The sequence below is a fragment of the Symphodus melops genome (genome assembly GCF_947650265.1).
Source record: "Symphodus melops genome assembly, chromosome: 3".
Taxonomy (NCBI): Eukaryota; Metazoa; Chordata; class Actinopteri; order Labriformes; family Labridae; genus Symphodus; species Symphodus melops.
This window is the reverse complement of record NC_136693.1, coordinates 30610538-30638037: the sequence shown is the minus strand read 5'-3', so window position 1 is coordinate 30638037 and position 27500 is coordinate 30610538. Positions and strand designations below refer to the sequence as shown.

Here is a 27500-nt window from a genome sequence, read left to right as displayed (position 1 = left end):
CTGAGTCCTCAACATGTCCCTACATGCAGACAAGCAGAAGAAATGTTGTTCTGGTGAAAACGTCAGGCTGGGTTAGTGGTTATTGAAATGGGGGGGGGGGGGAGTAGAGCAGCTCCACGTCCACAGGTAAAAGACAACACAAGGTTCAGCCTGCTTTTAGAAGCAGCTTTCTCCTCTCGCTGTTTCTCCTCACTCTGATTAGATTTTCTCTTCTTTGCTGCTACGTCCACGTCCGTCATATTCACCGCTTTGAATCTCCTCCAATCACTGAGCTGTATCCACTCCTAAACTCACCTGCTGCGCTCTCATTGGCTGGAGGAAACACACCAGCTCCGCCCACAAACGTCCCGACCAGAAAAAATCAGAAGAGTCAAATCCAGTCAGAGGACAGAGTCTCTGCAGACACAGACACACATGTACGGAGGCCCAGAAGGGACAAAGCTTCACTTTAGGAGGAGACTGAGTTTTATTTTGAAGGGACAATGGAGCAGCTTCACTTTAGGAGGAGACTGAGTTTTATTTTGAAGGGACAATGGAGCAGCTTCACTTTAGGAGGAGACTGAGTTTTATTTTGAAGGGACAAAGGAGCAGCTTCACTTTAGGAGAAGACTGAGTTTTATTTTGAAGGGACAAAGAGCAGCTTCACTTTAGGAGAAGACTGAGTTTTATTTTGAAGGGACAAAGAGCAGCTTCACTTTAGGAGAAGACTGAGTTTTATTTTGAAGGGACAAAGAGCAACTTGACTTTAGGAGAAGACAGTTTTATTTTGAAGGAGACGATGGAGCAGCTTGACATTAGGAAAAGACTGAGTTTTATTTTGAAGGGGACAATAGAGCAGCTTGACTTTAGGAGGAGACTGAGTTTTATTTTGAAGGAGGAAGCTGCTGACTGGGTCTTTGTCCTCGTGGTTCTCGGGATGACAGATGCGATGCTGCTCCGTGTTCAAACCCAGTTTTTGCAGAAGATGACAAACACTTAAAGCAGAGTGAGAATGGGACTCCAGCTCTGCCCTCACACCTTTAACACACACAAACAACCACTTGTTTTAGTAAAGACAGGCGGCCATTGATCCTCGGGCCTTTTCACACCTTCTCAGATTCCCAGAAGTCCCTGATCTCTCACAGACAGGCTTATGTTGGAGAGGAGGGGGCGGGAAGCTTTTATTCTGGAAACATGGCGTTTGTCTGTTTTCAACACTGAATGCTTCCTTTGAGGAACACTTCCCCACAGGAGTCGATGAAATCTCCTGGGAGGAAGTGTGGGTTGGTGTTGATGATGGCGCCCCCTGCAGGCTCATCCTTCTGTCTTTCCACGCTCACATGCAGCATGTGTTAGAAAAGGCTCCTTCTGCAGCGTGCTCTGATCTGATAACATGCAGGAAGGATCTCTCCTGGCCTGGAGCCTGGAGCAGGCCGTGCACAGAGGAGGATGATGGAGGCTGGGCGTCAGGGGCGTCGGAGGGTTGTGGTGACCGATCACTTGGCTGAAGGTCGGGGAAGCTCCGCCCACGCTGCCTCATCACATCCTCTGAGAAGTCAAAGTGAAGCTGCTTCACTTCCAAATCTACGCTCCGAAACACAGAGACGCCTCATGACAAATCAAAACAAACGCTCCCGTTAGATGAAACCAGCCATCATGTCTGTTGTTTGATTGGAGCCACGTTCCCTCTCTGTCAGCCGGGTCCAGTAAGGGCCACGCAGTGGGCTCAGCAGGGGGCGTGTTGTCCTGACCTGTCTGCATCACTGAAGAAAGCATGAAGCCTGGGCCTCCTCTGGTACGTCCATTTTTATACATCAGTGTTAACACATTGCTGCGTTTGTGTCTTTCAGGACCCTCACAGTCTTCAGAGTCTCCCAGTTCTCCCAGCAGAACCAGCAGAACCAGCAGTGCGGCGACTTGTCCGTCCACAGCTCACAGGGACTCGGGCAGCGACGTGGAGAGTTTGCTGAACGCTGAGACGGGATATGACGGTGTCTTCAGAAAGGTGAGACTCTCTCCTCGTCCTCTGTGTGGACAGGCTGGAGACAAAGTGCAGCCTCCAGAAACAGAAACACGCAGAAGAACTTTGAGCTTTTGATGTTTCCCTGCGAGTGTAAAAACAACTTGTTCCAAAAGATCAATGGAAGAAATGTGAAATTAATGGACAATGTATTTACTTTGATTTAGCAGGAAAGTCAGGGCACAACAGCTTCCAGAGAATCGTGTGCCGGCTGGCGTCCAAGCTTCCCGCTCACTCATGTTTGTGTTTGGCCCTGCAGCTGCTCCTATAGGGATTATACAGTATATATGAAGCACGCTCGCCTTTTTATTCCTCAGCACCCCGAGGCTGAGATGCCAAACGTGTACTAAGCATCTTTTTTGCTCTGCTGCTGGGGAAGTGCGAGCTGCGGTCCCTGCTGTCGCTTGGCTGATGTTTAAAGTCTGTTTGAAGCCGGGCGCCCTTCGCTTCCAGCACACTGCTCGCTCCTCTTCGTCTCTGCAGAGAACTCCAAGCATGCTCCTGCAATGTGAACCAATGTGCTGTTTGTTGTAGTCAGATCATATCAGAGAGTGATGCTGAACGAGAGGACACGGTGGACAGACGGGGACGGGCCCCCAGAAGAGCCCAACAGCTAGATTCATCTTCAGTGAGAGAGGATTAATGTCAGTGCTGTAAATGTTGTCCACGCTGCAGAGACACAGTGGAAGGCCTCGAGTCCTCCAGCAGCTCCACAGAGGATCAAACCGTCTTCACACACTGAGCTGCCTCCTTCCTCCACTTCCAAAGCTTGGGTCGAGCGACTCCCAAACATGACCTGCACTCTCTCTCTCTCTCTGTGTCTGTATACACGTTAAATACTCACATAAACAAACCCACACTCTCTCCCAGAGGACGCGGCGGCGGCGGCGGCATGAAGCGGAGCTTTCATTCGGAGCTCTCCAACAGAAGCGGCTCTGTGCTGGGCTCACAGTGCAGCTGGCAGCACAATACACCCAGTTAAAGCTCACACCTCCAAATGAGCTCCATACCTGTGTGTGTGTGTGTGTGTGTGTGTGTGTGTGTGTGTGTGTGTGTGTGTGTGTGTGTGTGTGTGTGTGTGTGTGTGTGTGTGTGTGTGTGTGTGTGTGTGTGTGTGTGTGTGTGTGTGTGTGTGTGTGTGTGTGTGTGTGTGTGTGTGTGTGTGTGTGTGTGTGTGTGTGTGCATAGATAGAAAGACACTCGGGAGGCCCCGCCCCCTCCTGCTGAGCGGTGCATGTGTGAAAGCGGTGTGAGTGTACACTCCATAAAGACGTGTGGTACGTTGGACACAGCGTGTTTGCTGTAAAGCTGCTCGTCCTCATCATGTCTCCTTCCTGACACTCTTTATTCATGGCATGAGGGAGTGAATGCCCATGGATGGAGGTGGTGAGACACCTTCACACAGACAGACAGACAGACAGACAGACAGACAGACAGACAGACAGACAGACAGACAGACAGACAGACAGACAGACAGACACTGGGATGCTTCTAGTGAGTTTTTACATTTTAGCATATTCACAGCAGGAGGTGCTGTATTGCTCCGCCCCTTTTATCTCTGCAGACAGAGAAACGCGTTTGTGTTGCGTCATAAAATATTGCTAAGATTGCTATCGGAGCTTCGTGTGGTCGAGCCGACTCGTGTACTTACCTGTGACAAGAACCTGAAACAACAAGGACCTCTTGAAGCGGCCTGAGTGTGAGTCCAGAATGAATGAATCATCTTTTCTGTCCTCCATCTTCCCCTGAATGCAGCGAGCTCTGATTAACTCGGACCCTTCCCTTTGAGCCGTGACGCCTGCGAGAGAGGGTTTTAATTCTATTTCCTGTCTGTGTGCAGAGTGACGATGCAGTGACAGGAGGAGACAGCACCAGCGAGGTCTCCGTCTCCTGTTCCTCCACAGACGACACCGCCAGCGTGGGTCCGTCCAGCTCCAGTCCAGAGGGCAGCCAGGGCCTGGAATGCAGCTGGAGCCCAGAGGAGGGCGTCCGGACCGGGATCACCGTCACTGCAGGACTGGACGGCAGCGGTGGAGCTGGAGGAGCGGGAGAAGCTGAAGAAGAGGCCAAAGACCGAGTGACGGAGGTGCCACGCCGCTCCTGCCTCCTGAGGAACAGCATCCGCTCCATCTCCCCTCTTCGCCGCCACAGCTGGGGTCCGGGGAAGAACAACGGAGGAGACGCAGAGATGAACCAGAGGAGGTGAGAGGCTGGGATGGTGATGAGTAGACGGGTGTGTGCAGATGTCAGGATTATTCTCTCCCTCTGTGCCATGTCGAATGTTTCCTCCTCCTGCTGCGTGCAGCTGTGCTCCCATTTGTCTGCTGTTTTTAGGGAGCTACTGTGTTAGCACATGCAGCTCGTTCACAGTCATCATGTTACCGCTTACTGCTCCTTTAATCAGCTCTCTATTTAACATCTCCTGCCGTGCAGAACACCACATGACTGAGCTGCAGCTGAAGCTTCTCAAACCGACGCTTGTTACATATCATCTCCTCACATTCAACACTTTACGCTTTAAAGAGCAAAATGAAGTGAATCAATTCAAGAACAAAAGAGAAAGTCTGAAACAGGAACATCGAAATAAAACCAGACGTGACAACAAAAGACACATTAAGACCAAGCTGCACCCTGTTACAGCAGACGTGGACATGTCTCCATCCACACACACTGTACGGGGGGGAATGTTTTGATGACTCAGCAGTTTTGATTGGTTGAAGGATCAGAGTTATTCACAATAAGGCGTGTAGCTGAGCTGATTGACAGGTGGGCGCCGTGTAACGGTTTGTCAGGAGGCTTAAAACCCGCCTCAGCTCTCAGCCTGTCGTTAGCTTGACTCAAAGTTAGCCTGAGACTCCAGCGCCCCCTGCAGGAACACACGGGGGACTCCAGCGCCCCCTGCAGGAACACACGGGGGGACTCCAGCGCCCCCTGCAGGAACACACGGGGGACTCCAGTGCCCCCTGCAGGATCACACGGGGGACTCCAGCGCCCCCTGCAGGGACACACGGGGGACTCCAGTGCCCCCTGCAGGGACACAAGGGGGACTCCAGCGCCCCCTGCAGGGACACAAGGGGGACTCCAGCGCCCCCTGCAGGGACACAAGGGGGACTCCAGCGCCCCCTGCAGGGACACATGGGGGACTCTAGCGCCCCCTGCAGGGACACACAGGGGACGACACTCAGGCTGCGTTCACTTATATCTACAGCCTGTGGTCTCAGATGTTTGCAGACTCGTTGTGCAAAGATGTTGCGTATAGGACAGAAAAATGTGAGTTTTTTTATCGGCTGTATTTGAATGTTTTTGAACGTTTGTCACAGCTGTAGCCGTCTCTGAAGTGTAACTAATGACACAAATCTGAACGTGTAGCTGCAGGTTCTCTGTGTGGATCAACATGAGAAGCATGCAAAGGGATTAAGACTAGAGAAAGGTTCCTCGGGCCGCGTGGTGAATCCCCACTGCAGGGACAGCTCTATCTTTAGCAGGACGAACGCACATTCACAATTAAACATCAAGTCTTTAAAGAGTCTGGAGGAAGTCGTGTGAGAACGGGAGTGGCGAGCGGCGGCTCAGGTGCTGCGGACGTCTGTGAAGCGTCTGACAGTTGGGACCTGAGCTCCAGCTCTCAGTCGCAGCGTGTCGTCTGTCATGTTCCTTTATGTTCTGTCCCATCATAAGATAGAAGAGTTCATTGTTTCATTCATTATGCCCCCCCCCATCTCACCCCCCCATCTCACCCATTACCCGTCTCCGTGTCTGTCTCACCCATCACCTGCAGCCCCGTCTGTAACCATGGTGACAGGACGCTGACCTTTCACAGGAGAAGGTAATCATCAATCACATTCATCAGACGTTGTAAAGATTGACTTGTTGCTAGGTGACCAGCAATGGTAAATTAATGGGGGCGTGGCCTGGTGTGGTGGGTTGGTGATGACAGACAGCCAATGGGAGAAGCAGGGGAGTGTCGCTGTGACTGTACCGACCAATGAGGCGTCAGGGAGAGTTTGTCATTCAGTGTTGGAGAAGAGAGTTTACTTTGTGCAAGAATAAAGTACGGTGGCTGGGAAGTGCAAAAGAGTTCAACATGTGAGACAAAGTTTGAGATGAAAAAAAAAAAAACACATTTTAAAATGTTTTCAGAGAAAATTACAAAAGAACCAAAGACAGGTGATTTTTAGCGCTTTACAAACAGCAGAATCCTGCCGAACTTCCAGAAGTGACCCGGCAGTGACTGAGTGAGCGGTCAGTTGGTTTGTTTTGGCGGGAAAACGTTATTGAGTGTGCTGTGCAAAATACTGTGCAGAAATGCTTCATGTGAATAAAAAGGTACGGAGGAGCCCTCAGTGTTTCTGACAGTCTGGTCCCTCTGTGAGTGAGGCCCCGCCTTTCGCCCAATGACAGCTGGGATCAGCTCCAGCTCCATTTCAGCTGCTCGTGAACAGTGAGGGACTCCTGCTCTGTGCTCACCTCATGTTAAATCAACAGAGGACACTTTGAAACAGTGGTCATGTGACCTCAGCTGCTCTGACCATGAAGGTGGTCTTACTGGGAAAGGTGTGTGTGTGTGTGTGTGTGTGTGTGTGTGGGTGTGTGTGTGATGTTTTGGCACATGACCTACTTTGAATCAGACATATTTACATGCTGCTTGATTTGCATTTGTCGTTTTTGAGGGTGAGAGAGTGTGTTTAGTGTGTGCCCTGCTGCATAGTCTGTATGTTAGTGTGCATGGTCTGTATGTTAGTGTGCATGGTCTGTATGTTAGTGTGCATGGTCTGTATGTTAGCGTGCATGGTCTGTATGTTAGCGTGCATGGTCTGTATGTTAGTGTGCATGGTCTGTATGTTAGCGTGCATGGTCTGTATGTTAGCGTGCATGGTCTGTATGTTAGCGTGCATGGTCTGTATGTTAGTGTGCATGGTCTGTATGTTAGTGTGCATGGTCTGTATGTCAGTGTGCATGGTCTGTATGTTAGTGTGCATGGTCTGTATGTTAGCGTGCATGGTCTGTATGTTAGCGTGCATGGTCTGTATGTTAGTGTGCATGGTCTGTATGTTAGCGTGCATGGTCTGTATGTTAGCGTGCATGGTCTGTATGTTAGCGTGCATGGTCTGTATGTTAGCGTGCATGGTCTGTATGTTAGCGTGCATGGTCTGTATGTTAGCGTGCATGGTCTGTATGTTAGCGTGCATGGTCTGTATGTTAGCGTGCATGGTCTGTATGTTAGCGTGCATGGTCTGTATGTTAGTGTGCATGGTCTGTATGTTAGCGTGCATGGTCTGTATGTTAGCGTGCATGGTCTGTATGTTAGCGTGTGATGAAGGCCGGGCAGGAGGCCTTCTCCTGACTGGTCCGGTCTTCTGCAGTGCTGCTCAGTGAGTGCTGCTCTGTGCTGGTCACTGATTGGCTCAGAGTCAGGGTTCTTCTGGTCCAGTTTGGGTTCACAATGTTTAAATGTTGAAGATCTCTGATAACTGAGAGGCGTAGGAGGTCAGACAGATTTACAGCTGGAGCTTTAACTGTGAGCGAGCAGAGCTGCAGACGGGAAGCATCGCTCATCCTGAAATGTAGCCGGAGTTTTCCCCTCCATAATCATTGCATTGGATTCTTCAAGGCCTCTTATTTCCAGCCGTAGATCGATGTCATTGGGTTTGTAAATCACAGCGGTGGAGCTCTCTATGCTGATGCTGATGTTGGAAGTCATTCGCCGCGCTGCTTCAGCTGTAAATCTGCTCCGGAGCCCGGTGATCACTCAGCTGGCTAAACACTGTGCAATACCAGCAGTGTGTGTGTGTGTGTGTGTGTGTGTGTGTCAACAGGTGCATGTGTTGGATGCAGCTGGAAGAGGAAAGCTGTGATGAAGTCTGGTCCTTCCTCTTCCTACGAGGTCACCTCTGTCCCCTGTTTGTCTCCACAGCTACAGCTTGGAGGGTCTCAGCGGGGGCCAGGAGGAGCTGAGGGGCCCGACCACCCAGGTGCCTCGAATCCTGGAGCCTTTAAGGATTCCCCGGCACGACAGCGATGACAGGGGCAGTTTGGTGTCTCTGACAGAGGAGCAGGAGGAGCTGGGCGAGCAGCTGGGACTACACGAGCCGGTCAGACATCATCGTCATCACCTTCATCCTTTAATAACGATGACTTTCCTCAGGCGCCGTCGCTCTTCTCTGATTGCATGTAGACAAACTGTGACATCACAAATGGCCTTCCTGTTTCCTGTTTAGTGAGGACTAATAAAAGTTTCCTGTCTCCTCCTGCCTGTATGTGATCTTTGTGCTCCGTGTTTGACTCCGCCTTCTCTCTCGCTCCAGAAGACCAGGCGCTATCGGCCTCTGCGGAACAGCTGTCCGCCCATGTCCCTGCCCCTCACCAAGTCCGTGTCCATGCTCGCCATCAGCCAGAGAGACGTCGATGGTGAGTGACCAGTTGTGATGGGGGGGCGGGGGGGGGTTTGTGAAAGGTGGGATTCTCATCCCTCAGGGTCCGTGCACACACCTGTGAGCGTGCACGGATCCTCTAACACAAAGATTCTGTCTTTTAACCGTTATCTCATCCTCCTCCTCTTCCTCACTGTTGTATCACGGTTCCTTCATTTTAATCACTTTAATCACTTCCTGCTGTCATTCTTTCCCCCCTCGCCCCCCCCCCCCCCCCCCTCAAGCTGTGGGACGCATGAGACGTAAGAGGCGAATTTCCTTCTCTTTCAACCTTTCCCCCATCATCACCAAGTCTCGCTCTCAGTTTGTTTACGGGGACTCTTCATCTAGCGATGATGATGATGATAGCTTGAGTAAGTAAGGTGAACGTAGCTGCTGCTGTTAGAGACCCCCAAAGACCCCCCCCCCCCCGTGTTTCTACCTGTCAGATCCTCCATTAGTGTCCTTTGTGTGTATATATCTAATTAATCATCAATATCAGACGATCCCTTTATGATTAGAAGATGTTTCCCTGAACACAAGTGTTCTTTTTTTTATCTTCCACCAACCAGGAAGTGATTGAGTGAAACAGCTTCAGGAACAGAATTGAGCCACCAGGCCTCACTGTTTCAGTGTGTGTCTCCACGCCTCCACCACCTTCACATTGAAGGTTCAGGGTGGTGAAGCAGCGTGTCGGTGTTTGAGTGTTAAAGCTCGCTGCCCTCATCAGTGCCACAAACATTTAGTGGCCTGAACACAACTTCCAGGAGAGCCGGTGATGTTGAATACCATCCTCAGGGTCGTTAAAGGACACGTGTGTGTGTGTGTGTGTGTGTGTGCGCACACACAGAGAGGTGTGCAGCAGCAGAGTGTGGGTCACCTGCATGGTGCTCGAGTCAGTGAGGTCACGTCTCTCCACCTGCTGGTCTGTGTGGTCGACCTCCACGCAGCCGTAAATAGACTTCTGCTCTGCTTTCTTGCAGGTGTGAGGTCGCTCTCCAGTGCGTCCGGATCTCTGGCATACAGGTACGTCCAACTCTGCACATGCACTGTACCTGACAGATAGATACAGGTGTTTACATCTGTGTGTGTGTGTGTGTGTGTGTGTGTGTGTGTGTGTGTGGCAGCATCTCAGAGGAGGAACCTGGCCCTCTGCGAAGCGACACTGACGGGAAGAACGTGACCAAAGTCAGCCGGACCTTCAGCTACCTCAAGAATAAGATGTACAAAAAGACCCGGGTGAGTGTGAGTGGACCTCACAGCAGGTCGTCATGTGACTCGGCTCTCGCCCCCCTCTGTTGTTCACGTGCTCTCATGTTCGGACACTGACAGTCAGTGTGAGTTTGACAGACGGGCTCAGAGCTGCTGTGAGTGCAGCTCTTTGCAAAGCGTCACAGGAGTGAAGGGGAAGTCGAACAGGAAGTGAGCAGGCTGTGGTTTGATAATCTCATCTCTAACCGCGCTCACCTCTCTGCTTTTAAAGAGACAGGATTCTGCAGCCGTTGTGGTTTGACGGCCGGGAGGCCAAAGTGCCGCCACAACATCTCACCTCCTCTTTAAACGCTCGGCCTGAAACACAGAGACCTTTAAGAATGTCTGACTTCCTGCAGACGTCCTGCATGTTTGACCAGACGGCGGACGAAGCGTGCTGTTAGCACACAGCGTCTGCATCAGGCTGACAGCTGGTTGCAGTAACGTCCTGTAGCAAGCCGTCACTTCCTCTTTGCTGCGTTCCTGATGGGGCCTCAGTGGCGCTGGTAGCTGGAGCCGCTCGGCCACAGCCCGGGATGGTGTGCAGGAGGTTCGCAGGGAGCCACGGCTTCTCGCTCAGACTGAAAGGTTGGCTGGAGGTAGGCTCACGGAGCGCTCTGCTCTCTCTGCTGTAATTGTAGTGAAAGGACTGTCATGTTTAAAGAGACGGCGTTCCCCTCAGGGCTGAGGGCTCATTCTCTGTTTGTCTCCAGCTCGGGTTCGGATGTCACAAGCTGTCTGTGCTCCTGTTGAAGAGTTTAATTCAGATATGTCTTATCCTCCGATGGCTGTGATTGGTGTTCATTTATCAGACTGTTTGTTTCACCTTCGCTTGGCTCGCTGCTGCAGGAAGTGAGACAGAAAGCAGCGTGTTGTAATGTGTGTAAAAAAAGAGGCAGCTTGCTGTGGTGCAGTCAGCCTCGAGGTGTCTGAAGCGGCTGAACAGAATGAGCCGGAGTACGTCAGAGCTTTGTGGTCCCGTCAAACCGAGAGGCCCCGGGGCCGGCTCTTAAAACCAGCTGGAAACTCTATTTTGCCCGTTTCCTCTGGCTTTGGGCGGAGGCTCTGTGATGCACATCCAGGAGAATGAGAGCTGTGTTCTCCGGGTGCAGAGATGACCTCGTCCATGAAGGAGGAGAAAGACGGCCCTGTTACTGAAAGGTCACACGTTTGATTCCCAGGCAGCATGTGATGATGGATTATTACTGTTGTCAAGGACGACCAGCCCATACTTAGAGGAACACGTGATTAGCTTCCAACACGTGTCTGCAGTTTATAATATGTTAGAATGCATCATGGTCCCTGTTTGGGACTCGAACCGACCAATCAGATCTTGTGATGACAAATGACCAGGCACGGCGCTTGGGGGCGGGGCCTTATAGCGGGCCCTTCTGTGAAGGTGAGCTTTGAGGGTGTGGCCTCGTCATGCATGTCCACAGTGGAATCAATGACACCGCAAACACGCCTCAGCACCTCGCCGGCGGCGCTGGTTGCCCCGCCCTCGGCAGTGATGGGGGCTCCTCGCTGCTCTGCTAATGCTGATACTCAGACCATGTATGTTCAGTTGGGCCCACAGTGGGCCCCTTGGGGCGGCCCCCACACTCGCTCCGCTGTAGCAGACACACACTTTACAGGAGCTTTAGATAAACGGCAGGCATCAGTGAAGGTCGGAGCGCTCTGCAGTCACATGGTCTTTATAAGGAAGCTGCAGCACGTTTCAAACAGTCTCCTAATGAGAGCAGGAATAATGTGTCACTTAATGTGCCAGGCCTCCTGCTGTGCAGCACATCACAGTCATCATGTCGCTCTGCTGGCTTCAAACCTCGTCCGCTCCGCAGGTCGCCCGGCGCCGACGCTGAATGTTTGTCTGAACTTCTTGCTGGCGTGTTAATGTGTGAACTTCCTCTCTTCTCCTGTGCAGGAAAAGGAGCGCGAGAAGAGGGACAAAGACAAGGAGGGCAAGGACAGAGACAAGAAGGCAACTAACGGGCACCTTTTCACCGCCGTCGTCTTGAGCCCCGCCGCCCAGTGCTCCCAGTGCAGCAGAGCGTTCAACAGCAAGGGGGGACTCCACTGTGCCAGTAAGTGGTCTGTGACTGAGCCGGACTGTGTGACCTGTTATGACAGCTTCCTGTGAAGGCTCCCTCACCGTCTCAAACATGGACGTACCCTCAGTGAGGTCACCATGTTGGAAATGTTGACTGCGTCTACGTTCAGTTTAAGATGCTAAACGTGTAGCTTGTCTCGCTCATCGCCGAGCGAGCACACTGGATGAAACGAAGCCACGCCTCCCTGTCTTCCACTCAGATATGTTTATAAACGAGCGTTCGCCTCGTGCACGTGAATGTTCCCACGCTGGTTGATGTGCGCCGTGTGTCCTGTCGGATTCCTCTCGAGGGAGCGTAAAGACCCCGAGGTCCAGATCATCATGGCGTGACGTAAACAAACACGGTGTAGTCGCGTAACTCTTCCGTCATCGTTGTAGCCGCTCTCTGATGATGTCACAACCAGACACGCCTACGCTGCTCCTCCTGGTGAGGAGGTGCACAACCAACGGCACGAACCAACCACGGCGTGCGTGTATCCTCACGGCTTTAAGCTCATTGAATCTCCACGGACGACTTTAAACACTCGATCATGAGTGGAAAGGTTTCACCTCTGAAGAAGTGACGTGCTGCAGCCTCGGCAGGCTCGCGGGCTTCATGATCTGTTTGAAGTAGTGAAACTTCTGTCTGTCTGCTGTGTTTTCCACTGAAGCAGCAGCAGCAGCTCTGAAGAGGATGTAGTTCATTGCACAAGCTTTGGCCCGAGCCCAGAAACCGCCTAAAAAGGAGAAACCAGCTCGGCCGCGGCTCTCAGCGATCCTCTCAATAATCACAATCTGCCTCAGATACTTGAGACTGGGGAACAGTCCCTGTTGTGTTCCACTGGAGTGTTTTTTCCAGAGGTTTTGTTCTCACAGATGTCTGGCTGCTGTCCATCGCACAGACACATACAGTGATCCTTTGTCTGAGATTAGCTGGAATCAGTTAGGCGTCCACGAGAAGCAGTAAAATAGCCAATAAAACCACTTTAGAGTGCTGCAGGAATTTCAGCTGCGTCTGCTGCTGGAGTCCCAACCAGAGAGAGATTACATAATGCTTTCCTCTTTCCTTACAGTAACACCAGTGTTTTTAGGGCAGAGGTGGAAGTGAGAATAAAACCTCTGACACTTTGGCCTCCTCTCTGTTCTTGTTGAGTTAAACTCACTCTGACTCGGAGCCTCTCCGGGAAATGTGGACGAGGAGGTGTCTGTCGAAGGCTCACTGTGCAGCTAAACGTGACGGCGTGCTGCTTCTTATGGCGTTCAGAGTACAGGATCCTTCCCGTGTGAGTGGCCTCAGGTCACGTGTGATTGGAGCAGCCGTGCTGGTGACCCTTTTCCTGAATGGTGATTTGAGAATGTTTACGTAATAGTGGTGCGTGCGTGCGAGTCGTTCCCCAGCCGTTCGCTCGTTTTTCCCCCTCCTCCGTCCAGCAGCAGTGTTACCCCTCGATTGCATCACATGCTCAGCTCCAGTCTGGCTTTCATTAGCGGGCTGCTGGAGTTTCCTGGCCGGCTATGAAAACCAGTCATAATTTCTTCCCTTCACCTCCGCCCCCGTGCTCACAGGATTCACTCGCTCCTTTTCTTTCTTTCCAGACTGTAACGCTTCCGTCCACAAGAGCTGCAGAGACAGCCTGCCTGTTTGTGCCAAGGTGAAGATGAAGGTAAAAGTTCTCCCACCTCTCATCCTGCTCTCTGCTCTGCTGAGCTCCTCTTCATCTGCCTTTCTTCTCTCTTACAAACAGCAGTTTGCAGTCCCAGACTCGGGCTCCTTTCCTCCAGTCACCATGAGGAACAAATGTGAGTGTCCACCTTTCACCTTCACACCGACACCCGAAACTCAGAGAGAGCAGGCAGGTCCAGTACAGAGCAGGTCATGTGACATCATGAACATCAGCTGTGTTCACGTGTAACAGCTTCCTTTTCCTTCTCTGGGATTCTTCCCGTTACTATCATCGGGAGGAACGGGGAACGCCACGCTGTGCGCCCGTTTCTCCTCCGTGTCACGTCATTGTGCGAACGTGACTAAACTAGCGCTTGAGCTAACGTTGCTAACTGGACTGTTTACACACACACACACACACACACACAGAGTTACTCTCTCTCTATGTTGCACTGTGTTATATTAAAGCTGCTGCCTCTGAACACACGTGTCACTGCACATCATGGATGGTCTCCTCCAACATTCGTTACGACTTCATTTGGTTTTTGACTGGTTTTGATTCTGTGCTGCTGCAACGCAGAGGATCAATAAAGTTTTATCTTATGTGGACGAGACGCCTGATTGGACGGCTCTGTAGAGTGAAGCGGTCATTGCAGAGGAGTGGCAAGAACATGTTACCATGACAGCCGTGTGTTTACGTCCTGTCATGTCTCTGTCTGCGCTCCAGCTGGAGGGACGAGGGAGCGACCCTGGTCCGCCATCTTGTCCCCTGAAGACCACTCCTCCCTGATGATCCCGTCATCACGGAGACACACCAGCATCATGGGTTTCCATGGCAACAACCTCTCCAAGAGTCTCTCTATTAGCAACATCGCCGGGTGAGCCTCTCTCTGTGTGTGTGTGTGTGTGTGTCTCTGTGTGTGTGTGTGTGTGTGTGTGTGTGTGTGTGTGTGTGTGTGTGTGTGTGTGTGTGTGTGTGTGTGTGTGTGTGTGTGTGTGTGTGTGTGTGTGTGTGTGTGTGTGTGTGTGTGTGTGTGTGTGTGTGTGTGTGTGTGTGTGTGTGTGTGTGATTTATGATGTCACAGTGTCTCTGTGGATGGAGGTGAACATACTTGATTGTGATTGGTCCGTTCAGGCCGGTGTTTGACGACATGCCCATCAAAGGTCTGAGGTATCTGTCTCAGTCGACCGACTCGCTGAACAGAAACAACCAAGTCACCGAGTCCATGGAGTCCCTCACCGACGAAGGTCAGCACACACACACACACACACACACACTGGAGTCTGGGGCACGGTGCTGACCATCTGCACCGTGCCCCAGCACGCTTCAGCCCTGAAGTCCAGTTGGTTTGGCGAGTGTGATGGCGCTCTCACAGACTCGAGACGTACCCACACAGGAAAGGAGTGTGAAGATGTAAGTCTGTGCTGTCCACGCAGGGACGGAGATGATGGACGGGCAGCTGATGGGCGAGTTCGAGGCCGAGGCCAAGGAGCTGGAGTGGGACTCGTGGAGTTTCGGGGTGGAGCCTCAGTACCTGCAGCAGCTGGACAAGGAGCTGGTGAAGAGACAAGACGTCATTTACGGTACTTTAATGAAACAAGTGTTTGATATGAAGGCAGTTCAGCTGGTTAAAGGACGAGTAAAGAAAAACAGGAAGTGTTTTGATTTAATCAAAACGGCGTGCGTCTGTTGACGGGCTTCCTGTTGGCTGTCAGAGTCCTTGGGCTGCCTGGCTTTTAATCAGAGTCTTGTTGTGACAAATAAATTGAATGAAGAGATTCTGAAAAGCTCATATTTCTGAAAGCTTCGCAGTGAAGGACACATTCGAGGCATGAATTTTTCTGACGCCTTCCCAACACGCGTGTGGTTGATTTTAAAAAGCGTGTATTGAAGGAGACGCCACTTCCTTGTTTGTCCTTCAGAGCTGATGCAGACGGAGATGCATCACATCCGAACGCTGCGCATCATGTCGGAGGTCTACAGCAAAGGCCTGCAGAAGGAGGTGCAGCTGGAACTGCAGACGCTGGAGAGGCTGTTCCCCGTGCTGGATGAACTCCTGGAGCTCCACACGCAGCACCTCCTCCGCCTCCTGGAGAGGAAGAGGGAGAGCCAGCTGGAGGCGGGGAGCTCTGAGGGAGGCTTCGTCATCAACAGGATAGGAGACATCCTGGTCAGCCAGGTACGAGCAGGGAGGAGCTCCAAGCTTTAGACTCTGGGTCTCACATGTTGACTCTGTTAGCATCCCAGCTAACATGCTAACCCAGCTGTTTCGCTCCTCATCTTCATGTTCGTTTCTGCTCCAGTTCTCAGGGTCCCACGGCGAGAGCATGAAGAGGGTGTACGGCCGATTCTGCAGCCGGCACAATGAGGCAGTGAACTTCTACAAGGACCTTCTGACCAAAGACAAACGCTTCAAGGCCTTCATCAAAGTGAGCCGCAGAGATTTGCCCCACAGTAACAATGAGGAGAAGGGGCTTTTGTCTTCTGCTCCCTTCTTACTGCACGACTGAATTAAAGCGGCCCGGTGTTCCAGACCGGATCATCTCTGGTCTTTATTTCAGTCTTTTGCATGAATTCAAACGATGCGTCTCCCCGCCATCGTAGTATCCTGCAAAACACTTTCCCGTTTTAGAATCCTCGTCTTGTGCTAACGCCTTTTTGTTTGAGTTCTTTTTTTTTTACTTTAGCTTCAACTTTTGTTTTTTATCTTCCAGAAAAAGATGAGCAGCAGCATTGTGCGGCGGCTTGGTATCCCAGAATGCATCTTGTTGGTGACCCAGAGGATAACGAAGTACCCGGTGCTGATTCAGAGAATGCTACAGCACACCAAAGGTTAGCTTCACCTCGGCCTCTTCTCATTGGTCGTTTTCTCCCAGACCAGAGTCAGATATAGCAGGACAGCGTCTCACGTCAGTCCTTTATCTGACACTCAGCCTCTTCTGCTGTTTCAGAGAGGATCTGATCCAGCTGTTTTCAATGATCAGTCTGTGTTATATTAATGATCAACAGCGTATCAGCCCCTTTACATTTGGCTTTCTCAAGTCCTTCTGAAGACACTTTAGCTTGATGTTGAGAGCAGAGGAGTTTTCCTTTCATTAAAGAGCAGAGAAGACCGGATGCTGGTCGCCTTTGAGTTCTACTGTTGAGTTCATAACATAAAGTTGTGACACGTCGATCAGCCCTCTTCTCTCTCTGAGTTCATGCAGACATATTCCCGTAGACACTATACTTACATTTCCTGAATAATGGATCCAGCTTACTTAGTGCAGCTGAAATATGTTTCTATCTGATTCAAAGTAGCTCTCGTCAGCCGGCCTCCCACTGTGTCCTCTCTCTCTCTAATCCTTCCCCAAAGCCTGTTTAGAGTTCTATGTGGGACGAGGGAGCTGCGACTTAATCCCCAAGGTGCTTAAAGAAGAGTCTCTGCTGCCAGCTGTGATATACTGAGAGGAAGTAACACGCCGCTGTCGCCCCGTTTCAGGGAGTCTTTAGGTGCTCAGAAGAACAGGAAGCACAGGAGAGAAATGTTCCCTTTCACTCAGTCAGCACCGAACGACACTCGCTGAATCTGAATGAGAGGCGCCGACAGCATGTAGGGTCACACAATTCACCAGCAACTCATCGCTTATTAGCATGCTAATCAGTAGCATACTGCTCGCTAATTAGTCATTATGACGTGCTCATCCTGATGTTGAGGGCTGAGAAAGTCGGCCTTGCTTTATTTCAGGTCGACCTTTTTCCCGTTTCTGTCGTCGGCTGTGGAGACAGAACGAGGAGGAGGGATTGAAGTAGTAGAAAGTTAGCGATTGCTAACGTCACTTTAATCCGCTGAAAACGATGACGACCTCCGCTGCGTTCTCACAAATCACAGAGGTCAAGGTCTCGCATTAACGGCGATGGAAACAGAACTGGTGTAGTCCCAGACTGTAGAACACACCAGACTCTGAATGACTGATCTGTTAGCTTAGCATTAAGCCTTGGATGAGCTAGCAGCTGACCTGCAGGCGTCAGAGGTCTGTTCTGTGATATCGAATGTTTTGACCTTTAAGCTTGTGATTCAATCAGTGATCATAATTCATGTCCAATAATTATAACTCTTCACATCTGTAACATGGCACGTGGAGAAGCTAGCTGCTGGTAGCAATTAGCATACATCCCGGGACAGCTGGTTAGCATCAGAGAGCTGACAGACAGCAGAGTGTGGAGTCACTGATCATACATGTGAAATAAAGATAACCTGTGTTAGCTTGTCCTCTCACAGCGTTTCACACAAAGAAAAGATGGCTGCCAGAGATCAACAAGTCTTCTCATCACACACACAAAAACATAACAGAGGCACCACCTTGTGGCTCCTTGTGGTACTACAACAACCATCTGACTCTGGTGGTCAATGTTCACTCTCTCTCTCTCTCTCTCTCTCTCTCTCTCTCTCTCTCTCTCTCTCTCTCTCTCTCTCTCTCTCTCTCTCTCTCTGTCTCTGTCGCTCTCTCTGTCTCTGTCTCTCTCTCTCTCTCTCTCTCTCTGTCTCTCTCTCTCTCTGTCTCTCTCTGTCTCTCTCTCTCTCTCTGTCTCTCTCTGTCTCTCTCTCTGTCTCTCTCTGTCTCTCTCTCTCTCTGTCTCTCTCTCTCTCTCTCTCTCTCTCTCTCTCTCTCTCTGTCCCTCTCTCTCTCTCTCTGTCTCTCTCTCTCTCTGTCTCTCTCTCTCTCTCTCTCTGTCTCTGTCGCTCTCTCTGTCTCTGTCTCTCTGTCTCTCTCTCTCTCTCTCTGTCTCTCTCTCTCTCTGTCTCTCTCTGTCTCTCTCTGTCTCTCTCTCTCTCTCTGTCTCTCTCTGTCTTTCTGTCTCTCTCTGTCTCTCTCTGTCTCTCTCTGTCTCTCTGTCTCTCTCTCTCTCTGTCTCTCTCTCTCTCTCTCTCTCTGTCTCTCTCTGTCTCTCTGTCTCTGTCTCTCTCTCTCTCTCTCTCTCTCTCTCTCTCTCTCTCTCTCTGTCCACCGTCCTGTCTCTCCAATAAAAGTAGCTTCACTAGTTTAACAACAAGAGAGGACATCAGTCTCATTATGCATCACTTTAATTTAAAGGCAGCAGCTGGTTAGCTTAGCATAAAAACTACTTTTGATGTTAAATGAAGTGAACTAGCACCAGCGTGGCGATGGATGCACATTGAAATGGCGACATGTAAAGGCATCCTCAGAGCTGCGGCTCCTCCCGTCCAGGTCAGAGACACTTCTTTACTGAATGGACTCGTGTTTGCTTTTAGCGTCTGACAGTCTCTGAAGTCTTTGAACAAATCCCAGTCTGACTCCAGGTGGTCGTCAGGTGAGAGGCAAATCATCTCACGTCTCGTGTTGCTGTTCACAGAGAGCGAAGAAGACTTCGACGACCTGACGGACGCCGTGCGGCTGGTGAAGGAAGTGATCGCATCGGTCGACAGCAAGGTGAACGAGCACGACAAAAGGCGGCGCCTGAAGGAGTTCCACATCCGCACCGACAGCAAGTCCATCATGATGATGAAGAGCGGGCAGATGTTCGCCAGGGAGGACCTGCTGAGGAGGAGGCTGATCCACGATGGCGTGCTGCAGCTGAAGAACAGCCAGGGAAGACAGAAAGGTGAGGAGACACCTGCAGCTCGAGTGAAGAGATGAATGTATGTGAGACAGCTAACCGTACCTCTGTGTGTCCTGGCAGACGTCCACGCTCTGCTCCTGTCAGACAGCGTCGTCTTCCTTCAAGAAAAGGACCAGAAATATGTCTTCGCCATGCTGGTACGACCTCGCCGTCTTCTCTCCATCAGTCTCTCCCTGCTTGTTCTCTCCCTCTAACATGTTTTATTAGCTCTGTCGTGTCGCTGCTGGACGGATGAGTCGGCCATCTTGCTGCAGCTCTCCTGTTGTGTCATATCGCCTCCCTTTAGCCTGAAGCTAGCTCGCTGTTTCTGGCCCCGAGCGACACGCCCAGCTGAGATAAATCACATGTGTGTGTGTTTACAGGACTTCTAGTTTCATGGCAGGCACACGCCATGCTGGTGACATCATGCTGACATCCATGTTATAAGAAAAAAACACTTTTTAAAGGTTTTCATTGAAAAGAGGAACAAGGTGACGCAGGGCGAGCTGAAGGGTCACCTGCTCATTGCTCGTTTCCTTCATGCTCACAGAGGAAGAGAGCAGCTCTCTGATTGGTCCTTTAAAGATTCCTCTGCAGGGTCGTGGGGTTTGTTCCAACATATTTAACACACAGACATAAAAACCAAACCCTGACTCTTTGTAACCTCAGACGACACGTTGGAGGGAAAACGCTGGGATGTGGTTTCCAGTGTTTTCAGACTTTTATGGAGTCGAGCAGAAAAGAAACGCTGGTTTGTGGTGCAGAAGTCAGCTGAGAGCTATTTACACGATAACATGAACAAGAGTGTCGTTTGGTCTCTTTCCCCTCTCTCTCTCTCTCTTACTGACTGCTCTCCCATTATCTCTCCCTCTCCACATCCTCTTTCCTCCTCCCCTTTCCTCCTCGACCCTCCCACTGACATCTCCTTCTGTTTTGTTCATCCTCCTCCTCCCGTGTCGCCTCCATCTGTCCCCTCCCATCTTTCCCCTCCTCGCCCTGTAGGACCAGCGCTCCACCGTCATCTCCCTCCAGAAGCTCATCGTGAGGGAGGTGGCCAACGAGGAGCGCGGCCTCTTCCTCATCACAGCGGGGATCGAGAAGCCCGAGATGATGGAGGTCCTGGCCAGCTCCAAGGACGAACGCAACACCTGGATGCAGCTCATCCAGGAAGCCATGCAGTCCATGTGAGTGTGTACAGGTCAGACTCCAGGATTCATCCTGAGCCGAGGCTGATTCCATGGACGGGAACAACACTTTGACATATTTTTCCTCAAACTCAAACTAAACGTCTGACCTTCCTCGGAGCCTTTCTTTCACTGCACAACAAAGTCGGCCCTCGCCGAGCTTTACATTCAGCGGGGGCCTCTCAGGGTTCACGTGGAGTCTGTCTGTGTTGTTAACCAGGAGTTAGACCCAGCCCACTTCTGTAGTTTGTAATAAATGGTAAGCTGCGAGCGAGCACTTTGCTGTCAGGAGGATTAGCACTCCTCTACCTGCGGATGGGATGTACTCAGGGACAGTCTAATGCTGGATCGCCTTCAAGGGCAGCTCGCTATAAGCACAGGATTATTTGACTGCAGCCAGCGGGAAGGAGAGAGAGTCAGAGCTTTCCCCCCCCCCCCCCCCCCTCTCTCTCTCTCTCTCTGCGTCTGACTTCTGTCAAAATACTAAATGGAGCTCAGGCTGTTGGCAGGAGAGGAGGAGGAGGCCCTCTCTCACGGAGAAGTGATGGCTTGTCGTGGAGAGAGATATTGTTGGTGATGATTTGTAGATTTTTTTTCCCCCGTGTATAACTTGTCTAAATGTACGTTTGTTTCCTGGGACAGGGATAAGGACGAGGATGAAGGGATCCCCAGTGAGACGGAAGATGACAAAAGACAACTGGAGAGTAAAGCCAGGGAGATGAGAGGTGAGTGTTTGTGAGAAAAGAGAAGACAGACTGGCAGGAAGCTTTTCTGCACTCACTGTTTGTTTTCTTCCGTCAGATCTGCTCAGGCAGAAGGACACAGAGATCATGTCTCTGCTGGAGGAGAAGGTGCGCCTCTTCAGGGGCATGTGGGAGGGGCTGAACCAAGGCGAGGAGGTCACCCAGCAGGTCGAGCCGTTCTTCAGGTCGTCCAGCAGCCAGGAGCTGCCCAGGGGGGCGTCGGTCATGAAGGATGCCCTGCAGGAAGGTAAGACCGGGGAGAGTGTTCACAAGATGTGTGCTGCTGCTGCTTCACGTTTCAGTCCAGAAACCAGCAGAGTCAGGATGTCACATGGTGTCCTCTGTGCTTCGGTAACATAGACGTGCAGAGACCTGAAGGTGCGGCTCTCTGTCAGCAGGCCTCGCTAAAATAACTTCATTATGTTGAACGAAGCTGGCATGAAGTCGGCCATCATCTTTGCATCACAGCTCTTCCTCTGCATCTTTCTTACTCCCCCGCAAATGTGCCGATGACTGACATCTCCTGTGGCCAATGAAAGGTGGAGACGTCCTCGTGCACACGCTGAGGAGAGGGAATCAGTTTATTACTGAGGTGATATCTATACCATGAGAGGCTCTCAGTCTGAAACAGACAAATCAGTGTGAAGACATGAACCCCCCCCCCCCCCCCCCCCCTGTAGAGCAGGAGTGGAACCATCGTCGTGCTCGACTGTGAGACGAAGACTCGAGGGGTCAAACGCAGTGATTCATGTGCAGAGCAGTTTGTTAAACATGCAGGATTCATGTGATAGTCTTGACAGCGTGGCGTCCCGGTGTAGTAATGGTCAGTGTCAGACAAACACTCAACACAAACGTGGCTCTGCTCTGTTCCATGACGACCGTTTCCAGGAAGACGAGTCTGTGAGCCAACCAGCACTTAATCAAGAGGCTGCTGGAACATCGCCTCTGCACACGGCCGCTATTGATTAATTACACCGGCGGTCCTCATGGCGCTGCAGGTCACAGTGTCTCCTGGGAAACTAAAAAAAAAAACTTAACCAGCACTTGATGGTATTTTCAACCATCTCAATCCAGAGTCCATCAGGCTGAGCGTGAGGAGTCCAGAGAGCTGCAGAGCTTCAGACCACAGCTCGTTTATCAAATGTGCACAAGAGCCAATCATCATGTGAGTGAGTGTGATGACAGAGAGACTTCCTCTGCTCCCTTCACACACAAATGAAACCCTTCTCATTTCCAGAATACGCCGATGTTTTACCTCGATAAATTCTTTGTAGGTTATGAAAGCCTCGCACTCGAAGACGTGAGCGGAGGAACTTTGCACAGCTTCCGCTAACTCGTACTGATTTCTAAGGACTGCTGCAGGCGAACACTGTTCCATGAAAACGTGCGCTTGGTCATAAAATACCAGGAATGCATCTTTGAGTTTACAGGTTGCATAACTGACGTCAAACTAAGAATAGTTTGAAAAGAGGAACGATGTCTGAAGGAGAGGTTTCTCTCTTAACACCATGTGTTCCTCAGCTCTCTCATCCACAGCCTGCAGCATTAATTGTCCTTATCTGATATGTGATTCGGCAGCAGTAATATCATTTCTTTTCTGAGGTTATTGTGTTTACTGTGTGTTCACGGCGAGCAGCAGCAGCAGCTTTGTTTCTCCTCATTTCCTGCTGAAAGGTCAGCGCGCTGCGTCCTCTCCAGACGTGTGAGGAAACAACGCTGTAAATGTCTTTCCAGAGTTTCGTGTATATTTTCAGTTGGTAAAGACGTTTAAACTTTTAGTGGAGGAGCTCGCCGGTTCAAACAGGTTGTCAATAGTTGCCTAGCAACAGGATCCAATACCAGGTTGAAGGCAGAAGTGTCTGGAGGGTTCATGAGTGCAGAGCTGCACAGTAACACAGTTAGCCGAGATAATTCACTTACTGACCTGTGTGTGTGTGTGTGTGTGTGTGTGTGTGTGTGTCTGTGTGTGTCTGTGTGTGTGTGTGTGTGTGTGTGTGACAGTGGAGACATTACAGGCTCTGGTGAACGGCAGTCTGGGCGGGGCGATGGCCAATGTCCAGGAAGTAGCGAGCACAGGGCCGGTGTGCCTGCCACGCCGGGCCGAGACCTTCGGAGGATTTGACAGTCACCAGATGCACAGCAGCAAAAGTAAGTCTCAAGCTGTGTGGGGTTTTCCAGGTTTAGAAAGACCCAGGTGTGGTGACATCCAGGTGTAGCGAGGTCCAGGTTTAGCGAGGCCCAGGCGAGGCCCAGGTGCAGTGAGGTCCAGGTGTGGCAAGGCACAGGTGCAGTGAGGTCCAGGTGCAGCGAGGTCCAGGTGCAGCGAGGTCCAGGTGCAGCGAGGTCCAGGTGTAGTGAGGCCCAGGTGTAGTGAGGTCCATGCAGCGAGGTCCAGGTGTAGTGAGGTCCAGGTGCAGTGAGGCCCAGGTGTAGTGAGGTCCAGGTGTAGTGAGGCCCAGGTGTAGTGAGGTCCAGGTGTAGCGAGGCCCAGGTGTAGTGAGGTCCAGGTGCAGCGAGGTCCAGGTGCAGCGAGGTCCAGGTGCAGCGAGGCCCAGGTGTAGCGAGGCCCAGGTGTAGTGAGGTCCAGGTGTAGCGAGGTCCAGGTGCAGCGAGGTCCAGGTGCAGCGAGGCCCAGGTGTAGCGAGGCCCAGGTGCAGCGAGGTCCAGGTGCAGTGAGGTCCAGGTGCAGCGAGGTCCAGGTGTAGCGAGGCCCAGGTGTAGCGAGGCCCAGGTGCAGTGAGGTCCAGGTGTAGCGAGGCCCAGGTGTAGCGAGGCCCAGGTGCAGTGAGGCCCAGGTGTAGCGAGGCCCAGGTGTAGCGAGGCCCAGGTGCAGTGAGGTCCAGGTGTAGCGAGGCCCAGGTGTAGCGAGGCCCAGGTGCAGTGAGGTCCAGGTGTAGCGAGGCCCAGGTGTAGCGAGGCCCAGGTGCAGCAAGGTCCAGGTGTAGCGAGGCCCAGGTGTAGCGAGGCCCAGGTGCAGTGAGGTCCAGGTGTAGCGAGGCCCAGGTGTAGCGAGGCCCAGGTGCAGTGAGGCCCAGGTGTAGCGAGGCCCAGGTGTAGCGAGGCCCAGGTGCAGTGAGGTCCAGGTGTAGCGAGGTCCAGGTGTAGTAAGTGTTGTGTTCACTCTAACACATGTTCAGCAGGCTCCATCCCCAGCACTTCCCACAATGCCTCTCTTTAGTGCAGTTAGATAAAACATTTGAGACGAGGACTTGGACAGAAGAAGTGGATCACCCTGAGGGAGAGGTTGCCGGGGGCGATACCTCAGAAGTGATGGCTTTTAAGCTCCGAGTGAAACTCTGCTGGTAGTGAGAGATCTCAGGAGGAGGTCCAGACTTCCTGACTCTGAAATATAAAGCTTCTTTTTCCCCTGCAGAAGAACATGCATCATTGTTTTACATGATGAAGTCAGAATTATTAAGATTTAAAGAAGCTCGTCTTTGTTTCTCCTTCCCGCTGGCTGTTTGACGGGCGCTGACTCTGAGAAACGTTCAAAGACTTCTTTATTAGTCAAAATGAATATAAGACATGATTTAGTCAAGCCAATCAAACAGCGTCCTCCGGTGTTTAGAAATGAAGTCAATGCTGAAGTATAACATCCTGCAGTACCTGGAGTGTCCACTAGAGGCTGGCTGCAGTACCTGGAGTGTCCACTAGAGGCTGGCTGCAGCAGCACAGGAAGTCACATACACACCCATTCAAACAGCCTGTTTTTACAGCAGACATGAACATGTTTACAGCCTGCTTCAAAAAACCAAATAGGTGTGATTAGCTCATGTCTCCATCCACACACACTGTACGGGGGGGAATGTTTTGATGACTCAGCAGTTTTGATTGGATGAAGGATCAGAGTAACAGTAAGGCGTGTATCATGTCAGCATGTTTGATCAGTGTGTAGTGGGTGTGAAACATGTCTCACCTTGTTTCCTTTCCTTTCAGCTGGAGACAGAGACGAGAGCGAGGACACGGCAGGAGATCTGCGCAGGACGGAGTCCGACAGCGTTTTAAAGAAGGTTGGCGTCTTTGGCAGCCGATTACTCTTGACTGTGAAGTGGCTCCGCCCCCCACGCCTCGATGAGAACCTGAGGCCGTGTGTGTGTGTGTGGGGGGGGGCGGGGGCTGCGCTCCTCCCTCGACTGAATTAGCCTGTTGACTCTTCCTGCCAGGTCCCGTTGCTAATAGCAACCATCAGTTGTGTGAGGAGTCGATAGTGGGTGAAAATGAATGGTGTGCCTTCAGGTGCTGCTGTTGTAGCTCTGCACTGGATTCTGGCCTCTGTAGTCATTTATCCTGCACACATCCAGCAGCTGGACGCCACATAATGACGCCCCACTCATTCATGTATTTTCCTGGCGGGCGTGGAGCCAAAGATCAGACAGGTTCAGAGAAAGAAGGAAGTGTGTGCAGAAGTCAGAATGATCACTCCAGAGTGTCAGTTCATCAGTTTTCTACTGTTTTCACATCAGTTGGTGATTTTCTTCTCAAGTTAAAAATAGATTTTAAGAGGCGTTTAACCATCCTTTAGAAATCCAGCTGCTCGCCTGCTGTGTCCCAGCGTCAGCTGCACATAATCATACACTGATACAATTAGATTTAAGACTGCACGCCCACGTCTGTCGCTGTAATCACATTCAATCAGACATGTATGCATTGTTCAGGCTCACACACTGTGTGTGTGTGTGTGTGTGTGTGTGTGTGTGTGTGTGTGTGTGTGTGTTAATGTGTGTGCTTTTGTTTGTGTGCAGGGAGGAAACGCCAACCTGCTGCAGCTGCTGAAGAGGAACAGTGAGGTAAGTCTGACTTCCTGTCCTCAACCCAATTACACCTGATGTTCACATGGAAACTGTCCCAGCTCTGCGTTACTGTCGTTGAAATCAGCGTCACAAAATGAAACTCCGACCTCCCACTGTGATCAGACATGAAGGAAACATGCAGCAGCCAGTATTTAGATTCTGCTCCTGAATGCTCTGGATTTGATTGGACCAGAGAAGGTAGGCGGGGCTTTGAAGGCCGTTTTGGACGCCCCTGGGTTTGCCAGATATGAGAGCAGTTATCAGGTGAACAGGTGTTGCAGCGATGGAAGCGGGCAGTGGAACTGCTTCAGATAGAAGTGATTGTACCCGAGCTAAAAAGCCTCTGCATGTTTCTAATAAGCTCCAGCAGCAGAAAGCTGCTCAAACTAGGATCAATGTTGGAGATGAAACATGGAGAGAGGTTAGAACGCAGAAAGCTTTACAGACCCATGCAGAGCTGGCTAAACACTGAAGCTACAGTGTCCACCACATGCAGAGCTGGCTAAACACTGAAGCTACAGTGTCCACCACATGCAGAGCTGGCTAAACACTGAAGCTACAGTGTCCACCACATGCAGAGCTGGCTAAACACTGAAGCTACAGTGTCCACCACATGCAGAGCTGGCTAAACACTGAAGCTACAGTGGCCACCACATGCAGAGCTGGCTAAACACTGAAGCTACAGTGGCCACCACATGCAGAGCTGGCTAAACACTGAAGCTACAGTGGCCACCACATGCAGAGCTGGCTAAACACTGAAGCTACAGTGTCCACCACATGCAGAGCTGTGTGAGAGGAGGGGGGGAGACAGCTCTCTGTGATGATTAGAGTTTAGACTGCAGTACTCATTTTAAACACTAGGGTTACAAACTGCTCCTTTAAGTACACATAAGAGAGAAACCTTCTCAGCATCAGCCAACAGACATGTCAGAAAGTTTTCGTGTGGATGCAGATCATAAATAATGTTTGTTCACCCTGCTGTTTAAATGCAGGAGTGAAGTTGTTTTGCTTCACTTCCACTGAGTCTTAATTGGAGCAGTTGGAGTCGCGGTAAACATGGTGACAGCTGAAAGCTTCGTGGCCGTGTCCCTTTGTCAGAGTCTGAATGGAGGAAAAGGTCACATCATCTTTAAATTCATGTCACTTAAAAGCTGCCTTTGTCCGGTATATTCAAATGACTTCCAGTCTGTCAGCGGAGCTTATTAAGAGAAGAAGTCAACATTTAAAATCAGGCGCTGCCGTCGTTCAGGTCACATTTTAACAAGCAGGACAACACGGAGCAGGCAGAGTGACGAGAAGAGGACAGGATGTGTGACTTGTCTTTTGTCCCACAGCAGGTCCTCCACAGCGTGTCCAACCTGCACCTCCTGCTCAGCACTCTGCAGGTAACACACCGCACACACACACTCACAAACCTTCAGGTGTGATATGAGTCGAGCAACAGGCACAGAGCTAATCCATGTCTCCCGTGGCTCTCCCAGGCGGTGGTGGTCCAGCAGGACAGCTTCATAGAAGACCAGCGGCAGGCCCTGAGCGAGCGGCCCTCCTCCTGCTCGTCTTCATCACGGCCGTCGTCTCGGCCCAGCTCGCTGATCGAACAGGAGAAGCAGCGGAGCCTGGAGAAGCAGCGGCAGGAGATGGCCTCCCTGCAGAGGCAGCAGGCCGCTCACGCTGAGGAGAAGAGGAGGAGGGAGAGGGAGTGGGAGCACCGGGAGCAGCAGCTGATGGAGAGGGAGGCCATGCTGCACACCCAGGTACTTTGCATCATTTTC

General features: G+C 51.3%; 1 protein-coding gene and 1 long non-coding RNA gene across 7 annotated transcripts in view; both read left to right on the top strand.

Annotated features, from left to right (window-relative positions):
* akap13 (A-kinase anchoring protein 13) overlaps nt 1–27500 on the top strand; it is a 94680-nt gene that overhangs the window by 62556 nt on the left and 4624 nt on the right. For 3 of the 6 annotated variants that reach the window (XM_079339230.1, XM_079339232.1, XM_079339231.1), the window contains exons 11-36: nt 1830–1984; nt 3840–4201; nt 5778–5825; nt 7914–8091; nt 8305–8407; nt 9393–9435; nt 9537–9648; nt 11582–11741; nt 13343–13410; nt 13492–13546; nt 14137–14287; nt 14545–14657; nt 14847–14993; nt 15333–15589; nt 15714–15839; nt 16125–16242; nt 18766–19014; nt 19093–19169; nt 20014–20195; nt 20838–20920; nt 20997–21185; nt 22940–23086; nt 24875–24948; nt 25681–25725; nt 27063–27113; nt 27210–27482. In XM_079339230.1, the coding sequence (XP_079195356.1) occupies nt 1830–1984; nt 3840–4201; nt 5778–5825; nt 7914–8091; nt 8305–8407; nt 9393–9435; nt 9537–9648; nt 11582–11741; nt 13343–13410; nt 13492–13546; nt 14137–14287; nt 14545–14657; nt 14847–14993; nt 15333–15589; nt 15714–15839; nt 16125–16242; nt 18766–19014; nt 19093–19169; nt 20014–20195; nt 20838–20920; nt 20997–21185; nt 22940–23086; nt 24875–24948; nt 25681–25725; nt 27063–27113; nt 27210–27482 (3566 nt within the window). The remainder of the gene's footprint in view (nt 1–1829; nt 1985–3839; nt 4202–5777; nt 5826–7913; nt 8092–8304; nt 8408–9392; nt 9436–9536; nt 9649–11581; nt 11742–13342; nt 13411–13491; nt 13547–14136; nt 14288–14544; nt 14658–14846; nt 14994–15332; nt 15590–15713; nt 15840–16124; nt 16243–18765; nt 19015–19092; nt 19170–20013; nt 20196–20837; nt 20921–20996; nt 21186–22939; nt 23087–24874; nt 24949–25680; nt 25726–27062; nt 27114–27209; nt 27483–27500) is intronic. The other 3 variants (XM_079339233.1, XM_079339234.1, XM_079339235.1) reach the window with 3 other exon arrangements.
* LOC306821061 lies at nt 23807–24859 on the top strand. The gene is made up of 3 exons (XR_013778745.1): nt 23807–23823; nt 23888–23973; nt 24006–24859. It is a non-coding gene; the product is annotated as an uncharacterized lncRNA (long non-coding RNA).